Below are 17,498 nucleotides of genomic sequence, written 5' to 3'. Positions count from 1 at the left end.
ATATTATATATTTTGTAATGATGGCATATAAAGTGAGTGACAAGAAAATATCCATATTAAGTGCAAGAGGAATGTTATGTTTAATCAAGTTCATATAATTATGTATTTACAGATCACAAATTTGGCACATATAAACACACAAAAATAAACCAGATGAACATGGCAAAGCACTCTGTACCTGAAACAACGTTGTTTTAGACACAGTAATAAACAGTACATCTTTGATTGACCATTACTGACTTTGGCTTGTAATACCTAACAAACATATTCAATGATTTTCAATAAAAATACTAAAATATAAATATATGTGCCCTTACAAACAACCTTTAGGTGTCTTACATTATCAGGGAATCGGGGTAGTAGCGTGCAATCAAACATGAATGAATTTAAACAACAGTATGTATATTAGTAATTTTACACAACATAATTGACAAATTGTCTTCCTTCAAAATACTCCATCCTTCTACCATTAACACATCAGAGTGATTGAGATCTTTGAAAATGTTAATGTTTTGATCAGTATTGGAAAAACAAAGTGCACCTGAACAGAAGGTCTCACACACATATTTCCTACATAATAGAAAGCTAGGACATTGGAGGTGACCGTCACAAAACAGTGATATGGCCCTTGTACAGCAAAATATTTAGCTCCTCAACACAGACTTCAACAGGGAAAGCATGTACTTCAGAGATACTTAATTATTCCTATTTTTCTTTCCTGTATTGTTCTCTAAACACAGATTAAGGTGGTTGTGGTTTTGATGGGGTACAAGGGGAATAAATATGCATCTAGTCTCTTGTCTTTACTCGTCAAACCAGGAAGTACCGCCAGCTGACCAATCTCAGCCAATAGTCATGTCCAAAAATATCCAGTGAATCATTCTCATTGGTCAGTGCGAGCCTATCGCCTCCTCTGACGACGGCGCTGCAGAGTGCCCGGGCGGTGTCCCCCCCGACTCGCCACCACCCAGGTTTCGTCTCAGTCACTTGATGCGGTGTCGGACCAGCGAGGACTCGTCGGTGATCTCCCCCAGGCGGTCGCGCCGCCGGCAGGGCAGCACCAGGAGGAGTAGCAGGAGCAGGAGGACCAGGCCGCACACGGCCATGAGGGCGTAGGAGATGACCCAGAAGAAGGGCTCCTTCAGCAGGCCTCCGGCGGCACAGTCCGCCGCCACGTCCTCCGCCGAGAAGGGCCCGGAGATCTCGGACACAGCCACCCCTCCGTTCACTATAAAAGGGACGAAAAAGAATGAAGGGAGGGATGGCAATACCAGAGATTTAACGCCGTCATATTAGGTTAAAGGATCCAGCTATTACATTAGGTAGCATGTACGCATATACAGAACCCCAAATCGGTACGGCATCACTTTTTTTCCGAGGTCGAAAATAGATACCAGAAGGTTCCAGAGAGACAGTGCCTCTAATGTTTCTGGTTACAAGATGATTAGGACTGACTCAGATGAGTCGGTCTTTACCTGCACAAGTGCTGAGAGCGAAGCCCACCCTCTTCTGGGCGCGGTCGAACGCCACGTAGAAGCCCTCCATGACGGTGGCTCCGATGACGAGGCCGTTGGCCGAAGACGACACGCCGAATCGGAAGCAGTCCAGCGTGCCGTCGACGTCCGTGATTGGCTGAATGTACAGCTGGGGGAGGGGCAGGCCGAAGTGTGGACGGAAAATCAATCAATCGATACCTTTATTGTCATTGCTCAACTGTGCGGACGAAATGCAGTGCCTCTTAGTGGTACACACACACATGGAAACATACACAGAACAGATATAGACAAAAGGCATAGAAATAAAGCACAAATACATATGTCGTGTGTGTCGATGTATTCATGGGGAAACTTAGACGAAGCATGGCAATGTGGTCACCTGAGGGAGGATAGTGATACGGAAGGACTGGCTGGTGTTGGTGGCTCTCAGGTAGAGGGACAGCTTGGGGAAGAACCTCCAGGGGGTCTCTCCCTTCATCCAGCAGGCCAGCTTCGTGCCCAACCAGAAGCCCGAGGAGAAATCCTGGATCTGGACAGCGGAGGCAGGGGTAGAGAGCGAAGGGGGGTGTGAGGAACAATGGAGCAATAAGGGCGGCAAAACGTGTTAAACGTGCCGTCTATTTGTCATTGAAATGTACTATAGTTCATCCATGAACGTGCTGAAAATCTGCTTATTGTACTTTAACGTGATTCAAAGGCTTAGTGTAATTTAAGTATCTTCATAAGAAATAAGGTGAATTAGTGTCAACTATTAGTATATATATACAGTTAGGTCCATAAATATTTGGACATTGACACAATTTATCATTTTGGCTCTGTATACCACCACAATGGATTTGAAATGAAACAATCAAGATGTGCTTTAAGTGCAGACTTTCAGCTTTAATTTCAGGGTGTTTACATCCAAATCAGGTGAACGGTGTAGGAATTACAACACATTTTATATGTGCCCCCCCCCCTTTTAAGGGACCAAAAATAATTGGACAAACTAACAATCATAAATCTAATTGTCACTTTTAATACTTGGTTGCAAATCCTTTGCAGTCAATGACAGCCTGAAGTCTGGAACCCATAGACATCACCAGACGCTGGGTTTCGTCCCTGGTGATGCTCTGCCAGGCCTCTACTGCAACTGTCTTCAGTTCCTGCTTGTTCTTGGGGCATTTTCCCTTCAGTTTTGTCTTTAGCAAGTGAAATGCATGCTCAATTGGATTTAGGTCAGGTGATTGACTTGGCCATTGCAGAACATTCCACTTCTTTGCCTTAAACTCTTTGGTTGCTTTCGCAGTATGCTTCGGGTCATTGTCCATCTGCACTGTGAAGCGCCGTCCTATGAGTTCTGAAGCATTTGGCTGAATCTGAGCAGATAATATTGCCCGAAACACTTCAGAATTCATCCTACTGCTTTTGTCAGCAGTCACATCATCGATAAATACAAGGGAACCAGTTCCATTGGCAGCCATACATGCCCACGCCATAACACTACCTCCACCATGCTTCACTGATGAGGTGGTATGCTTTGGATCATGAGCAGTTCCTTCCCTTCTCCATACTCTTCTCTTCCCATCATTCTGGTACAAGTTGATCTTGGTCTCATCTGTCCATAGGATGTTGTTCCAGAACTGTACAGGCTCTTTTAGATGTTTTTTGGCAAACTCTAATCTGGTCTTCCTGTTTTTGAGACTCACCAATTCATCTTGTGGTGAACCCTCTGTATTTACTCTGGTGAAGTCTTCTCTTAATTGTTGACTTTGACACAGATACGCCTACCTCCTGGAGAGTGTTCTTGATCTGGCCAACTGTTGTGAAGGGGTTTTTCTTCACCAGGGAAAGAATTCTTCTGTCATCCACCACAGTTGTTTTCCGTGGTCTTCCGGGTCTTTTGGTGTTGCTGAGCTCACCAGTGCGTTCTTTCTTTTTAAGAATGTACCAAACAGTTGATTTGGCCACACCAATTTTTTTTTGCTATCTCTCTGATAGGTTTGTTTTGATTTTTCAGCCTAACGATGGCTTGCTTCACTGATGGTGACAGCTCTTTGGACTTCATATTGAGAGTTGATAGCAACAGATTCCAAACACAAATATCATACTTGAAATGAACTCTAGACCTTTTATCTGCTCCTTGTCAATGAAATAACGAACTCCCATGAGGGAATAACATACACCTGGCCATGGAACAGCTGAGCAGCCAATTGTCCAATTACTTTTGGTCCCTTAAAAAGGGGGGGGCCACATATCAAATGTGTTGTAATTCCTACACCGTTCACCTGATTTGGATGTAAATACACTGAAATTAAAGCTGAAAGTCTGCACTTAAAGCACATCTTGATTGTTTCATTTCAAATCCATTGTGGTGGTATACAGAGACAAAATGATGAAAATGGTGTCAATGTCCAAATATTTATGGACCTAACTGTATATGAATGTTTAGACCCTGTGGATAAGTACCAACCATGGGCGTTTTGTTAAAGAAAACAGGGACGCTTCAAAAGGTTATCCTCAGCCAACCTCGTCCTCACAGCCCAACAAAGAACCTGCCGTTTTATTCTCGCTGTGTGTATGATTGCTCATGGCCACTGCAGACATACCAGAGAACTTCTGGAAATGGCTTCTACCACGGCATTGAAGACATTGACAGGCAGTCGCAGAAGAGTGGTTCCACTGTCAACTATGGCTTTATCCATGTTGTACTGTAAAGCAGGGTGAGACGCAAAAACAGGGCATGTTATTGTTGGGATTCTCAGAAGACCCTGACGTAACAACCAGTTGTGTGGTCAGGCATAATAGCCATCCTCCTGGAAGGGTTGACAAACATTCCTGTCATATTTCTTCAAACAACAATTCGATTTCTTTTCTATTCCAAAAATCTTTACTGTCTCCTGAGGGCAATTCTGGCGCAGCATAAGAGAAACATACTGTACATAGCAAGAACGAAAACAGTAAAAACATGTAGTAGAAAACATTCCAGTTTGCTAAGTGCTACTGCCCAGATGTCTTGCGAAATCAACCTTGGTATTTCTGTATGAAGAGAGACCTCAAATCCAATTTCCCAAACATCTACGAGTCTTAGTTATACATTTGAAAGAAAGAAAAAACATGTTGATTCTCCATTGAAAATGGCTGTCGGTTGGCTTTATAGAACACAATGGATTTATAGACATCATAACCTTGGACCCTGTGAAACGGGATCGTTTTTGCTCTGAGTTCAGTTGGATATTCTCATACCTCTCTGCAGTCCAGGTTTAAGTTCTGGTCGCCCACCTCCAGCTTCAACACTTCCACCTGGTAATACCATTCTTGTCTAATGGGGGTGTACCACATTGACCCCCGGTACAGAGTTGGTTCAACACCTCCCATGACCTGAAACAGAGCAGACCGTCATTCACCTTTGAGACCCCTGTGAAAAGAGATAGCAAGCAAGAAGTAGAGAGGGTACAATTTCTGGGGAAATTGTAGGGTGTGCTTGCTTGCGTCGGTTGCACAGGGGTCCGGTTTTTGAATGACATTTTTAAAACTGATATTTCTGTATATTTTATATAACAATGCATATTTATTATTTATAAAGATTACATAGATTTAAAAGCATTTTTTTTTTTTGCTGCTCATTTACAACTGAAAATACGAGTGAAGTGTAGAATGAAATAGATGTCTTCTCATTTCCCCTGCAAGAGGCAGCCTCATAGCTGAATCAACGAATACATTTGGCAGACCGGTGTAAAAATTGACCTAATCTCTATGACTTAAACGTCCTTTTAAGTTTTTCCCTTCTCGTGATATTTTCAAGCATTTACCCTACTCGTTGCATTCAGTCATTAACAAAGAACCCACTTTGAAGATTATTCTACGACTTTACCGGCAGAAGATAGAATCGCGATTCAAACAGTACCATCTGCTAACTGAAAATATGCCCCCAAAAACGTAAATAAGCTTGACATTTATTTAGTGGAAAATAGCTCATTCATAAAAAGCTCACTGGTAGCGATCATTGTCAGTAACAACTCAAAATGCGATATAGCCCTGTGTGGAGAAGCTGCCCAGGTAAATTCTACTACTACAGTACAGTACTAGACTACTGCTGTGTTCGTCTTGATAGCGATTGCGTTGGTTGAATTCGATTAAACGTTCCGTTGTACGGTTTAGGCTGAAATTAATTATTTTCATGAACAGATTGACAAAGTTTAGGCTGTGGCAATGAAGTTCAGGTTAGTAGTCAGATAGTTTCCCTACTGAAAGACTTTTGAGTAAGGGGAGTGCCGAACATGTTCTGTTGCCGTTTGACTTAAACAGCTGAGGAGTTGTTGTTAGCTACTCACACTAGTGTCTCGGGTACAGTAGGCTACAGCGTTGCAGTGAGCTACACTGGTTTGAAACCACAGGTAATGGTAATTTCACCAACAAATCGTTTACTAATGTCAGAATAAATCCTACAACGAAAATGTATATGTGAGGAATGTTTATTTTAACGATTGAAAACAGATACATCATAGACCACTGTAGTATGTGTTGCCCGGGCAACACAGGCTAATGTCATGATGCTAATATGTCAGTGAAATAGTAGACTACCGTTTCCGAAAGTAGATGTACTTCCTTAATAATATCAGCTTATATTGTACATTACACATCACAATTGTGTGTCATATCACAAAGTAAAATGAGTAAATATTTATCACCCTGGCCTCTTTGCTTGTGGCGTTTCTGCAGCTGCCTTGCAGTAAAGCTATAGTTAGCCTAGCTATCCCCCAAGTTAACAGATGCGAAACGAATGTTCTGCCAAAGGTAGTCACGCGTGTTTTCGTGACATTATTGCAGACCGGTGTAAAAATTGACCTAATCTCTATGATTTAAACGTCATTTTAAGTTTTTCTCTTCTCATGATATTTTCAGGCATTTAGCCTACTCATATTGCATTCATTCATGAATAAACAACCCCTTTGAAGATTATTCTACGACGTTACCCGGCAGTAGTAGATGGAATCGCAATTCAAACGGTACCATCTGCTAACTGAAAATATGCCCCCCAAAACGTAAATAAGCTTGACATTTATTTAGTGGAAAATTGCTCATTCATAAAAAGCTCACTGGTAGCGATCATTGTCAGTAACAACGCAAAATGCGATATAGCCCTGTGTTGAGAAGCTGCCCCGGTAAATTGTACTACTACGGTACAGTACTAGACTACTGCTGTGTTCGTCTTGGTAGCGATTGCGTTGGTTGAATTGGATTTAACGTTCCGTTGTACGGTTTAGGCTGAAATTAATTATTTTCATGAACAGATTGACAACGTTTAGGCTGTGGCAATGAAGTTCAGGTTAGTAGTTAGATAGACTTTTGATTTAAGTAAGGGGAGTGCCGAACATTTTCTGTCGCCGTTTGACTTCCTAAACAGCTGTGTACTGTAGCTAGATGTTTTTGTAGTGTGTCTCGCGTAAGCTACAGCGTTGCAGTGAGCTACACTGGTTTGAAACCACAGGTAATGGTAATTTCACCAACAAATCGTTTTCTAATGTCAGAATAAATCCTACAACGAAAATGTATATGTGAGGAATGTTTATTTTAACGATTGAAAACAGATAACGCTACATCATAGACCACTGTAGTATGTGTTGCCCGGGAAACACAGGCTAATGTCATGATGCTAATACTTCAGTGAAATAGTAGACTACTGTTTCCGAAAGTAGATGTACTTCCTTAATAATATCAGCTTATATTGTACATTACACATCACAATTGTGTGTCATATCACAAAGTAAAATGAGTAAATAGTTATCACCCTGGCCTCTTTTCTTGTGGCATTTCTGCAGCTGCCTTGCAGTAAAGCTATAGTTAGCCTAGCTATCCCCCAAGTTAACAGATGCTAAACGCATGTTCTGGCAAAGGTAGTCACGCGTGTTTTCGTGACGTTAGTGACGCAGTGACGTTAGTAACGTCAGTGACTGTGGCTAGCAAATTAGCCACCGTTAGCTTCACTTTTCGCCACAAAAACTTAATTTAAGCTTAAACCATGCAACAGAACGTAAATTCCAATAGAAGCAACTCAATCGCTACCAAGACGAAACTTTTGACACCTACGTTGTCTATGTAGGCCAAGTATTTACTGAGTTTTAGGGGGGCAAAAAGAAAAAAAAATAATAATAATAATATATATGTGAGAGAACAAAGGTTGTGCTCTCGCCGAAGGCTTGAGCACACCCAATAATATATATGTGAGAGAACAAAGGTTGTGCTCTCGCCGAAGGCTTGAGCACACCCAATAATATATATGTGAGAGAACAAAGGTTGTGCCCTTGCCGAAGGCAAAGCACACCCAATAATAATATATATGTGAGAGAACAAAGGTTGTGCCCTTGCAAAGCACACCCAATAACAGTGACACGTTTTTGTTTTTTTGGGGTGGGGGGGGTGGGGGGGGGGGGAGGTTTATCCCTGCGAGGCATCTCGCCATCTCGCCCATCTGCCGCTCTCACTGGGTCACGTGGCGGGCGAGCGGCAGGCAGCTCCGCAACGCTGACAGACCTGCTGTCGGCAGGGTGCGATCTTAGCCTCATTAGCCACTTGCTAACTGGATGGGGCGTCCTATAGGGGAAGCACATCGGGGAGGCAGGGGGAGCAGCTAGCGATCATGTTTCTAAGAAGCATCAAGCTGCTCAGCCTCATCCTTCCCCCAGAAGGTTTAACCGGATCTGGAGGCAGCAGAGCCTCAGCCTCTGCCTCAGCCTTAAGTGCCTGAGAGGGAACAGCCTCGGTTCACATCTAGTGTGGGACTCAACAGCTCTTCCTTTGTCAGGCCCCCCCCCCCCCCAACCCTGCTGACTACTCACAAGACTGCCCCCGACGGGGTCGGCAGAGCTGCTGGCCGACAGTCCAGCTCCGCACATCTGGAGCGAGAAGACATCTGGAATGCCCGTCTGTCGCACCACTGAGTTGAAGAAAGGCTCCACGGACGAATCAGGCTGCAAAGGCAGGCGGGAAAGAAAATATTAGTTAAGGTGGTAGGGTTAGGTTTGCTGTCAGACTGGGAGACCTAGTTTGTGCGATAGACTATTGCGGGGGGGGCTAGTTTGTGCGATAGACTAATGCGTTCTGCAGAGAAGGGAGACTGGGGTTAGTCACGGTTTGGAATGGGAGAAAACAACGTAGTTAAGGCGTCAGGCGTGTGTTTAGACCCAACTGAAAAGTGCTGCGGGAAACCCTGCGTAGGGCCACTGTGGTCAGACGACACAATAAATAGCTGTGCTTTTCAAATTGAAGCGTGGAACTCCTGTGAGCGCTAGGAATAACTCGCGCCAGTACCCTCCCCCCCCTCCCCACCCCTCCCGTGACTGAACCATTTCCGACAAATCTTCATAACCTTGTACGGTCACGTCTAGGGTCAGAGCAATGCATGTGACGCGTGACAAATGTCCAAACTTGAACGAAAGCGGATCTTATCGGAGCAGTGAGCGGAGTGTTAGGGTCGGAAGTGGTCCACGACCGAGGAGCACCTGGATTGCTACTATCTGCAAAAGTCATCCGTCGGCGAAGTATAAACTCAAGTCAGCACAGACACCTTCCTTGACCCATATCATACGTGCACCTCCCCAGCCTGGGTTTGTCTGCTTGGTGATAACATTCAGTAGCACACTGTGCCCAGGGAAGCCTTGGGGCAAGTCTGTAATCAAACACACCCATTGGCATGCATTCATATCAAGGTGGCACCAGAGGGTGCAAGGAGTGCCCTCTCCCAGCCTTACCCGTGCCAGCAAGGGGTAGGCCAGTCCCAGAATGCCTTGCCAGTTGACCCCGGGGAGGAAGAACCCTTCAGAGGACAGGATGGCGGCGATGTTGATGCTCATGGTGCCGTTGGGTCCCTTGGGGAAGGAAACACGATCGATGCCCAGCTCACCCTCCCAGTTTCCCTGGGTGTACCTCACAGACACCATCCTGCCTGTGGCCTGGTACGTGCTAGAACTGGACACACGGTCGGAGACGCAGGGTTAACCAGCCTTTCAGAGACAAAGCAAGATTAATATGGACAAACGAGTACTCACACACAAATGCACATTTCGGTAAAAAAGGCCAGCTCATTGTCGTTGTCAACGTTAATCAATGCTTTCCCTTTTAGTTTTGTTTGTTGCGGTAATCTTATCTCAACATAACACAAAACCGGACGTTCCAGACAGAGATCACGGGGCCTGGATCTGACCCCCCCTCCCCCCACACACATACACACACACACACACACTTACAGTGCAGTGTCGAAGAAGTGTGTGATGAAGGGATGGGCCGAGGCTGCCACAGCAAAGTTGCTACTCCCTGTGTCCACCAAGATGTTCAGCTGTTTGACAAAAGGGAAAACGTTATTCGTCATTTGTCAACACACTCAACAACCCAACCCCTCCCTACAAGGCAAACATCCACACAGGGCACACAGAAATAGACTGGTAAAGGACAGCTCCTTAGCACTCAAGCTATGCTCTATGTGCTATGTCTCTGACATTGGGTTTTAATTAAAGACCTGGGCAAACGTGACCATTCCCACATGTCTCCTGTGTCTAGAGACCTGACCTGGTATTTGTCACCTGTGTGTTAACAGACCAGTGTGTGTGTGTGTGTTTGTGTGTGTGTTTGTGTGCCTACATGCTAGCATCAGTTGAACTAATGTTATCTCACAGCGTCAAGTCAACGACGGGGAACTAATGAGCTAACAGAGTTCTTAACCTCTGCAACAGGCACACAAGGGTCATTACTTAGTGTCATCATTTAGGGGGCCGTGTTAATCCTCTACAGTTCCACACTCATGCCAAACAGGGTTATTTACTGAATATTGTAGCCTACGTGAAGCTGCTTCACAGGACATGCTTATTTGCTTGGGGACAGGCGGACAGACACCCTATGGAAGATGTAACAGGACATAGACTTTCTTTTGGAGTTTTGATCCGTTCCATAGCTAGACATAGCAAGGTTTAACCATAGCCAGCTCAACTCAAGAGACGATGAAGACTTTCTTTGTGGCTGATGCCAGAACGAGTTCCAAACCTCGGGCATTAGAGCGCCTATTCCCTTCCTACTCTCCCTCTCCCTGATTCTGCTGTGGGGAGCCTTTTTGTGTCACAACCTGCTGAGCAGGAAGTCGCCGTCTTCCAAAATAAAGACAACATCAGAAACAACAACATATCACTCGGTCGTCCCCGGAAACCAAGCACATCTGCTTCCTCGTCCTGCGAGGCCAGGACTGAGCCAGCGAGCGCCCTATCTGAGTGTGCTTCCTCGTCGGGGCTGGCCCCGGTCCCACCGCTTGTAACCGTGCCATCCCCGAAACCCCCACAGCCACCACACAGATGGCACGTTTCCACGCGCGCCGGGCCAAAACCACCAGAACCCAGGCAGCCGGAGCTTAGCGGGGGAGGGGGGGCAGGGAGGAGAAGGGGGGGGGACCGGGGCATTTCTCCTCTACCTCCCACCTCCTGGACCCCGGTACGTCCTCCGGCCCTCTCCTTGTCAGCCGGCCAGTGTGGTCGCCCGCCCGGCGCCTTTGCGAGCCTTCTCCAGTCGTAATTGGCAGAGGCACATCGGTGGCGTGCATCTGCTACCTGTTTGTAGCACTTAGCAGATGTGAGGCGCTCCAGACGACACCTCAGCCCGTCGGGCTGCGACGCCAGCCAACAGATGTGGCAATTAGTGGCTCATTTGAATAGGGCCTCGTTTAACTCTGAGGTCCTTAATTACATCACTGATAGGCCTGTTTGAGGTTGGGTTGGAGGTTGCGTTCCCACCACTCTCCCCTCTCTCTCTCTCTCAGGCTAATATTGTATCTCCCACCCCGACTATTGTTGATAGTCAGGAGTGTAGCAGGGGAAGTGTTTGATGCTGTAAGCTAATGATGTCAGACTTAGTGGCAGTCTGTGCAGTGCGCACACATGCCTGTGATAGACCACAAGGCAGTGAGGAGGCAAAAATGAGCCTGATAAGCTGGTGGGAACCAAATAGTCTAAGCTGAAACCCTTAAGTCTTAAAGCCCCAAATCGTATAACCCTTAGTCCAAAGACCAATGTACCATGGGGCATTTTACTGATTAACTAATTAACTAATGTTTTAAGCTAGTTTCAGAGAAACACCTCAAGGAAGCTGATGCCTTCACCAATTCCTTTAATCAGTTATTAGACTCAAACAAACCTTTTTATATTTTCTGTAACACGTCATGTGAGAGACATTTCAAAATTTCACAAAACGTGCAAGTACAGTAAATAACTGTACTGTAACTGTACACCCACACACAGATTTGGCGTGTTGTTTTGAGGGGTTCTGTGTGAGACTGCTCTCACGGAGACTTTGTACATGCTAATCCTGGTCAGCTGCTCGGCTAGGGGAGCTCGGACTGCATCATGTGAGCTCATGTGAGTAGGGGCTTACCCAAAGGCCCAGGTCCTAGGGCTGGCTGCAGCCTCCCCCACATAACCCACTTGCCTGCCTGCCCCATGCCCTAGGGGCCCACTGCCTCCTCAATCTCTCTCTGAATCACATGCTGGCTGAGACAACCTGTCTTTGTGTGACTGAAGACAATAGAATATCAGGAAGGTTAATGCATCTTAACACCGTAGAGCGTTTTCATTTATTAATTCATAGAAATATTGTTCAGCTGTGTTTGTAGTCTTGACATTGAATACCATAAATAGATACATCATACAAAAATAAAATAAAGAGGATGAGCAGGATCACTCATTTTAAATGCTGAAAAAAAATTACCTTTTGACCTGGAGTCCCGATTGACATCTCCATGTAATAGCCTCTTCCAGAATCTCCTTGCAAATTGTTGACCATGTCCAAAAAGTTCACGATTCCATTCGGATCAGATGCCAAGGACAATTCGTTTCCAGAGGTTTGCTTCAGTTGAAGAGGAGTCAAGTCCAAATCCATTGAAGAATTAAACTTTCCCGTGAAAATTTTCAGAGGAACGGTAAAGTAACAATTCGACATTCCAAAGCAGGCAATAAGAAGAAAGGTCCCAATGGGAATATAGCTGCTAAAGTGTGCCATTGCAAATGTTGGCTGCGCCCAGGACGAATTAAACCGTATTACAATTCCGACTTGTTCAAAGTTTGCTCCTTGGTTTTAAACTTGGCCATCATGGCCACTCCACTCCAGTGTTTAGCATCATGGATTGTCCGTCTCCCTACTGAACAGTAGAAGAAACATGAGAAATGATCATTGATAGGCTACTGCTGAAGAAGAGAGTACTTTCTACAGTAACAGCGCCCTTCTCAACTGATGTTATGCCTCTGCTCTCTTTCACTTTGCGGCATAAATGACTTCCTGAATTCCATAGGTCGGATGTGACGACTTCACAGAACTTTCACAGAAAGTGCAAGAGCTACACCTCGTTTGCATGTTCTCCATTGCAGTTGGAGTGTTTCAAGTTATATATTTTTTGCAACAATTTACCAAATTGATTCACGTTATTTTCGCTGTTAATTGTAAATGGGAAGTATTCTTATACAATAAGCATTATGTATGACGTGAAACAAACTTCATTGCTTGCAAAAAGACGAGATTTTTCTCGTCTTTCATATACAAACTATGAACATTTTATATCGATCTAGGACAACCATGTATATGTGTATAATAACAGAAACTACCTCTGTGTGTGGATTAAATGAAGCTCGGTATGTTCAATGAGGTCAAACCATCAAAATGTTGCTGACAAATAGTGTATGAGTATTACGAAGATAATATTATTCATCACTGCTGATCTACAGTACATCTCTATCTAAATGTCCTCAACTCTGAAACCTCTTGAACTGCCCCCTCAAGAGCTGTCTCGTCCACGTGACTTTAAAGGTGTGGTGTGGGGATGACTACCACACAGTCAAGTCTTTTGGAAGGCTTCTGTGTGTGTGTGTGTGTGTTTGTGTGTTTGTGGTGAGGGTGGAATGAGCCCCCTGCGGTTAAGAAGATTGATGTGTCACACCACAATCTCCACAGTTCCCTCTCTCCTCGCAGCACAGAGGCAGCTACTGTTCTCTGTCTCCAGAGCCCCCATGTGTTCCACACTTCTAATGTCACATGCTCTCTCAACAAGGATCCCCTCCTTAGACCTTAGACCTTATCGTCTGGGAAATGGCATCAGAATTAAGGACCTTCGTCTCAATGCAGCCCGAAATTCTGTGTCCTCAAGTGACACATCGTGAAACCGACTGACGGACAATAGGATCTGCGTTGTTGACATTGGTTGTGTTATTTTTTGATAATCTTTGATAATTACAATCAAAGATAAACATTTCCTCTGAACCTCCTTGATCAGGACAGGTTTCTCCATTTTGCATATGAGACAAGGTCAATTGTTTTTTTTTTACGGTCAGACAGATTTCTTAGTCTTTCTAATAGGTTTCATGAACATATCATGTAGCTGCTTTCTTTACCAGTACTTGTTAAGGGTTTAGTCAGCCTGTATAGACCGGGAGCAGAAGATAGTGAATAGACCCACAGAGGCCTCTGACAGCCTCTAGCAACACGTAGGCCTAACCCTACACAAACAAAGGCCTCACACTGATTTTCATTTGGATGCACTTCCACTAGTGTCCATAAGAGGGTACTCTTTGCCATTATCTTCTTCACATCTCTAGCAAAGACACTTGGCATACTGGTGAACAAATACGTCTGATTATGGGGTATGAACAGTCCAATGGTTTGGAGGGCAAGGCTCCTTTACTGGGAGTTATGGTTTGTAATACCTTCAGAGCTCTCAAAACGTGATTACTTGTGTGTGATCCTGCCAACGACCAACTGGATGGACAGAGAGACGACAACGTGGAAAATGGGCCTCCTTTCACCACCCCTCCATCTCCATCCAGACCCCCCCCCCCTCCCCTCCCTTGTTGTTGTCATGACGCACCTATGTCTCCACTCAATACAGTGTAACGCTCCCTCAAAACCAATGGCTGTATTACGTTCGTGTTTTTCCCAAATGTTGTCTTTTTTTCTTCTTTGAAATGACATGAACACTGGTGTCTGAATGCTTCCACGTTCCATGTGACCACATTCCATGTGACCACATTGGCCCCCAAGTTGCCCGACTGTTCCCAAGCTTGTCCATCTCACCCCGTCATCTCAGCACACCCAAAGCCACCATCCTGCAGGTCTCACGCAGGCATAATGCTGCTCCCTGGATAAGTCTATAATGCTCATCTGAGACAGTGCATCTGTTGGCATTTCCATGCGATATTGGATACTGTGTGTAATTTCAGGCAGGGAAGAGCTGGACAATCAAGGATTAAGGGGTCGAGGCTGGGGGGTGTTGGGAGAAGGGGGTGGGGGTGGTGGGGGTTGGGGGGTTATAATGACCTGGCCACATGTTTCTGTAGCAAATCTCATTTTCTCCCCGCGCCCCAATGCTCCACAAGACTCTTTTGATTAGGGGGATGGGGAATGGAATTGTGTTGTTTTCTGGGAGTCAGTGTGGTGATGGAGGTCAATGCATGAGTTTCTGCCGTGACATTCAAGTGAAGAACGGGAAAACAACCTTTGCCACTGAAGTAATTGATCCAAAAGTGTGTGATTTGAGAATTGTTTCTTTTTTTCGTTCATTACTTTTCAGGCCACGAGACAGATGGACAGACAGACAGATAGGCTAAAAGACAGACAGACAGACACGCACAGCAATAACACAACAATGTTATAGGGATAAATTGACTTTGATTGATTAACAAATTTTATATCTCAGCCCATGTTTCTTAGACATTTGACGACAGAGGATACGTCATATACATTTCATGGGGAGAGATACTGTATGGTGCACGTATTCTAGACACGGGTGACTAAGACTTACCACTGGCATTTAGCATTTAGCTACTTTCAGAGTTCAGAGTAGAGGGTCATGACTGACTCTTATGAGCAGCACTGTGGTGCAGAATGAGTCACAGAGTCCTGTATCAAGTCTTTCACTGTGGGAGTCATGATGCCTGCCACCCTGCCGCCCTCAGGCCCTCATGCTCCTGGCCCAACCGATACCCTTTCTCATCTCGCTGGCGTCGCCCACACACTCCATCTGTTTCCCTCCCTGCCACGGTGCCTGGCAGATGTGCACAGCAGAGGGGCACAGATGTTCCCATGGTGGCGGGTGGGTGGAGGCTAGTGGTCCTGGTCTGTGTGTACAGTCCATTACACAGTACCGCGTGCCATGTGGGGTGGTGAGAACGTTGCGTGTGATTCCAATGGACATATGGGATGTGCACTTGCAGTAACGTACCATGTGATACGATTGCTCAGGCCAGGTGAATGAGAGCGCACTTGCATACAGCAAAGGTATCCCTTTCTGCCGCATTCCCTTTCTACATGCAGTTGATCTTGTTATCGACCCAAAATTCTTCTTTTATTTTAACCATTCACCTAACTGAGACAACAAGGCAACGAAGTGCTCTTTCCATCCTGTATTCCTCGAAACAACAATGTAAATGACCGTGAAGAACCAGAGCCACAACGTCACAACACGCTTTGCGGTGGCGTGTGCACTACCTGAGCTATTGCGGTTCTCCATGTCTCTGCGCTTATAGCAGTGCAAGTCTCTTAGCGCACCATCTGTATCCTCACCATCTCCCGCCCACCAGTGTAGTATATGTTCTCTGCTTCAGAGACCCCCCCCGTAATGAAAGAACGGAGCTCCCAGGCAAACGCACCCTCCCCAGTGCCGCCCCAGCCAGAGTAAGAGATTTTCACAGTGTGCTTGCCCCCTGGCTGCTGGTTAGTGATTGTGCTGCAAAGAGAGGGGAGATAAAGAATATAGAGGTGGGGTGGGTGGTGGGAGGGATGGGGGTGGGGGTGGGATGGAATGGAATGGGGGCCCTTCATACATTTTTATGACCACATAGATAAGGTCAGTTGCGTGCCATCGTTACTAGGCAACACTGCGACCCTGTGTTGGATTGAGTTGTGAAGGCGAGAAGTCAAACTCCACCTTCTTATTACAGAGCAGCTTCTGCCACTGTTAACAAGCGAGCAGGCGGCTCACAGCTCTGTGGACTTGGAGACACCGAAAGATAGCTGTGCTGCTTGTTAATGGAAACCAAACCGTAGCTAGAATATCCGATCGATATTGTTACAGTACGTGCAACAGCGTTGCAACATTGTGGCAGTGAAATGATCTTCTCGCACGTGCACGATAATTACTTTGTCTTTTTAATACACATTGCTGTTATTTTGAGATAATGCTAATGCCATCTAAGGAGAAAAAAAACATGCTGTGAGAATATATTGATTTTGTGGTCTTCCAGCTGAGAGAGAGAGAGAGAGGGAGAGAGAGAGCAGGCTGTGTAGATGTAAGAACCACATCACCAAATACAGACCCTGTGGCTCTCTCTCCTCCCTTCCCTCGTCCTCCTCCCTTCCCCGCTCTTCTCTCCCCCTCTCACTTCCCTCCAGCTCCGTCCCCTCCCCCTCCCCTCCCCCCTCTCCATCCAGTCCCCTCAGTGCCCCAGTTCACCACGTCAAGGTTGGCTACAGACGTACTCCCCTGGGCCGCGGGGCTGGCCAATAGGACACAGGCTACGGTTGCCATAGCAGGGTGGGGAGTCGGCATCCAGAAGGGGTACTGGGTAGCTCCCGAAGACCAGGAGAGGAGGACACGGGGAGGAGGAGTGGAGGACAGGAAGAGGGGAGGAGGACAGGAAGAGGGGAAGAGGCAGGAGGAGGGGAGGAGAGTAGGACAGGAAGAGGGGAGGAGAGGAGGACAGGAAGAGGGGAGGAGAGGAGGCAGGAAGAGGGGAGGGGAGGAGGACAGGAAGAGGGGAGGAGAGTAGGCAGGAGGAGGGGAGGAGAGGAGGCAGGAGGAGGGGAGGAGAGGAGGCAGGAGGAGGGGAGGAGAGGAGGACAGGAAGAGGGGAGGAGAGGAGGCAGGAGGAGGGGAGGAGAGGAGGCAGGAGAAGGGGAGGAGAGGAGGCAGGAGGAGAATGGATGTAAATTTAGAAAGAGAGAACTGTCATGCATCCAGTAGAACATGATTCTATTAATTGTTTCCAGACAAATAATAATTAA

At 46.0% G+C, this 17,498-nt stretch overlaps 1 protein-coding gene across 2 annotated transcripts; it reads right to left on the bottom strand.

Moving 5' to 3' along the window:
- Positions 1 to 61: 61 nt before the first annotated feature.
- On the bottom strand, positions 62 to 12,746 carry bace2 (beta-secretase 2). Of its 2 annotated transcripts, XM_067246295.1 has the most exons (9): positions 12,219 to 12,746; positions 9,722 to 9,810; positions 9,227 to 9,443; positions 8,315 to 8,446; positions 4,722 to 4,856; positions 4,085 to 4,186; positions 1,876 to 2,025; positions 1,476 to 1,644; positions 62 to 1,228 (listed from the first exon to the last, which is right to left on the bottom strand). In XM_067246295.1, exons 1-9 carry the CDS (start codon positions 12,507 to 12,509, stop codon positions 984 to 986), a joined length of 1,530 nt encoding a protein of 509 aa, XP_067102396.1. In that variant the 5' UTR covers positions 12,510 to 12,746; the 3' UTR covers positions 62 to 983. The 2 variants fall into 2 exon arrangements, with proteins under 2 accessions (XP_067102396.1, XP_067102397.1); XM_067246296.1 differs by lacking the exon at positions 12,219 to 12,746 and having other exon boundaries at positions 9,227 to 9,478.
- Between the last annotated feature and the right edge of the window lie 4,752 nt (positions 12,747 to 17,498).

Source organism: Osmerus mordax, chromosome 11 (assembly GCF_038355195.1).
Source record: "Osmerus mordax isolate fOsmMor3 chromosome 11, fOsmMor3.pri, whole genome shotgun sequence".
Lineage (NCBI taxonomy): Eukaryota > Metazoa > Chordata > Actinopteri > Osmeriformes > Osmeridae > Osmerus > Osmerus mordax.
Note: the sequence above shows the minus strand (reverse complement) of the source record. Positions and strands in the feature narration are given on the sequence as shown.

Coding starts and splice junctions, on each gene's coding strand:
- bace2 (XM_067246295.1), bottom strand. CDS start 12,509: ATGGCACACTTTAGCAGCTATATTCCCATTGGGACCTTTCTTCTTATT. Junction 9,444..9,721: donor CACTTCTTCGACACTGCACT/GTAAGTGTGTGT, acceptor CCGTGTGTCCAG/TTCTAGCACGTACCAGGCCA. Junction 4,857..8,314: donor ACCCCGTCGGGGGCAGTCTT/GTGAGTAGTCAG, acceptor GCTCTGTTTCAG/GTCATGGGAGGTGTTGAACC.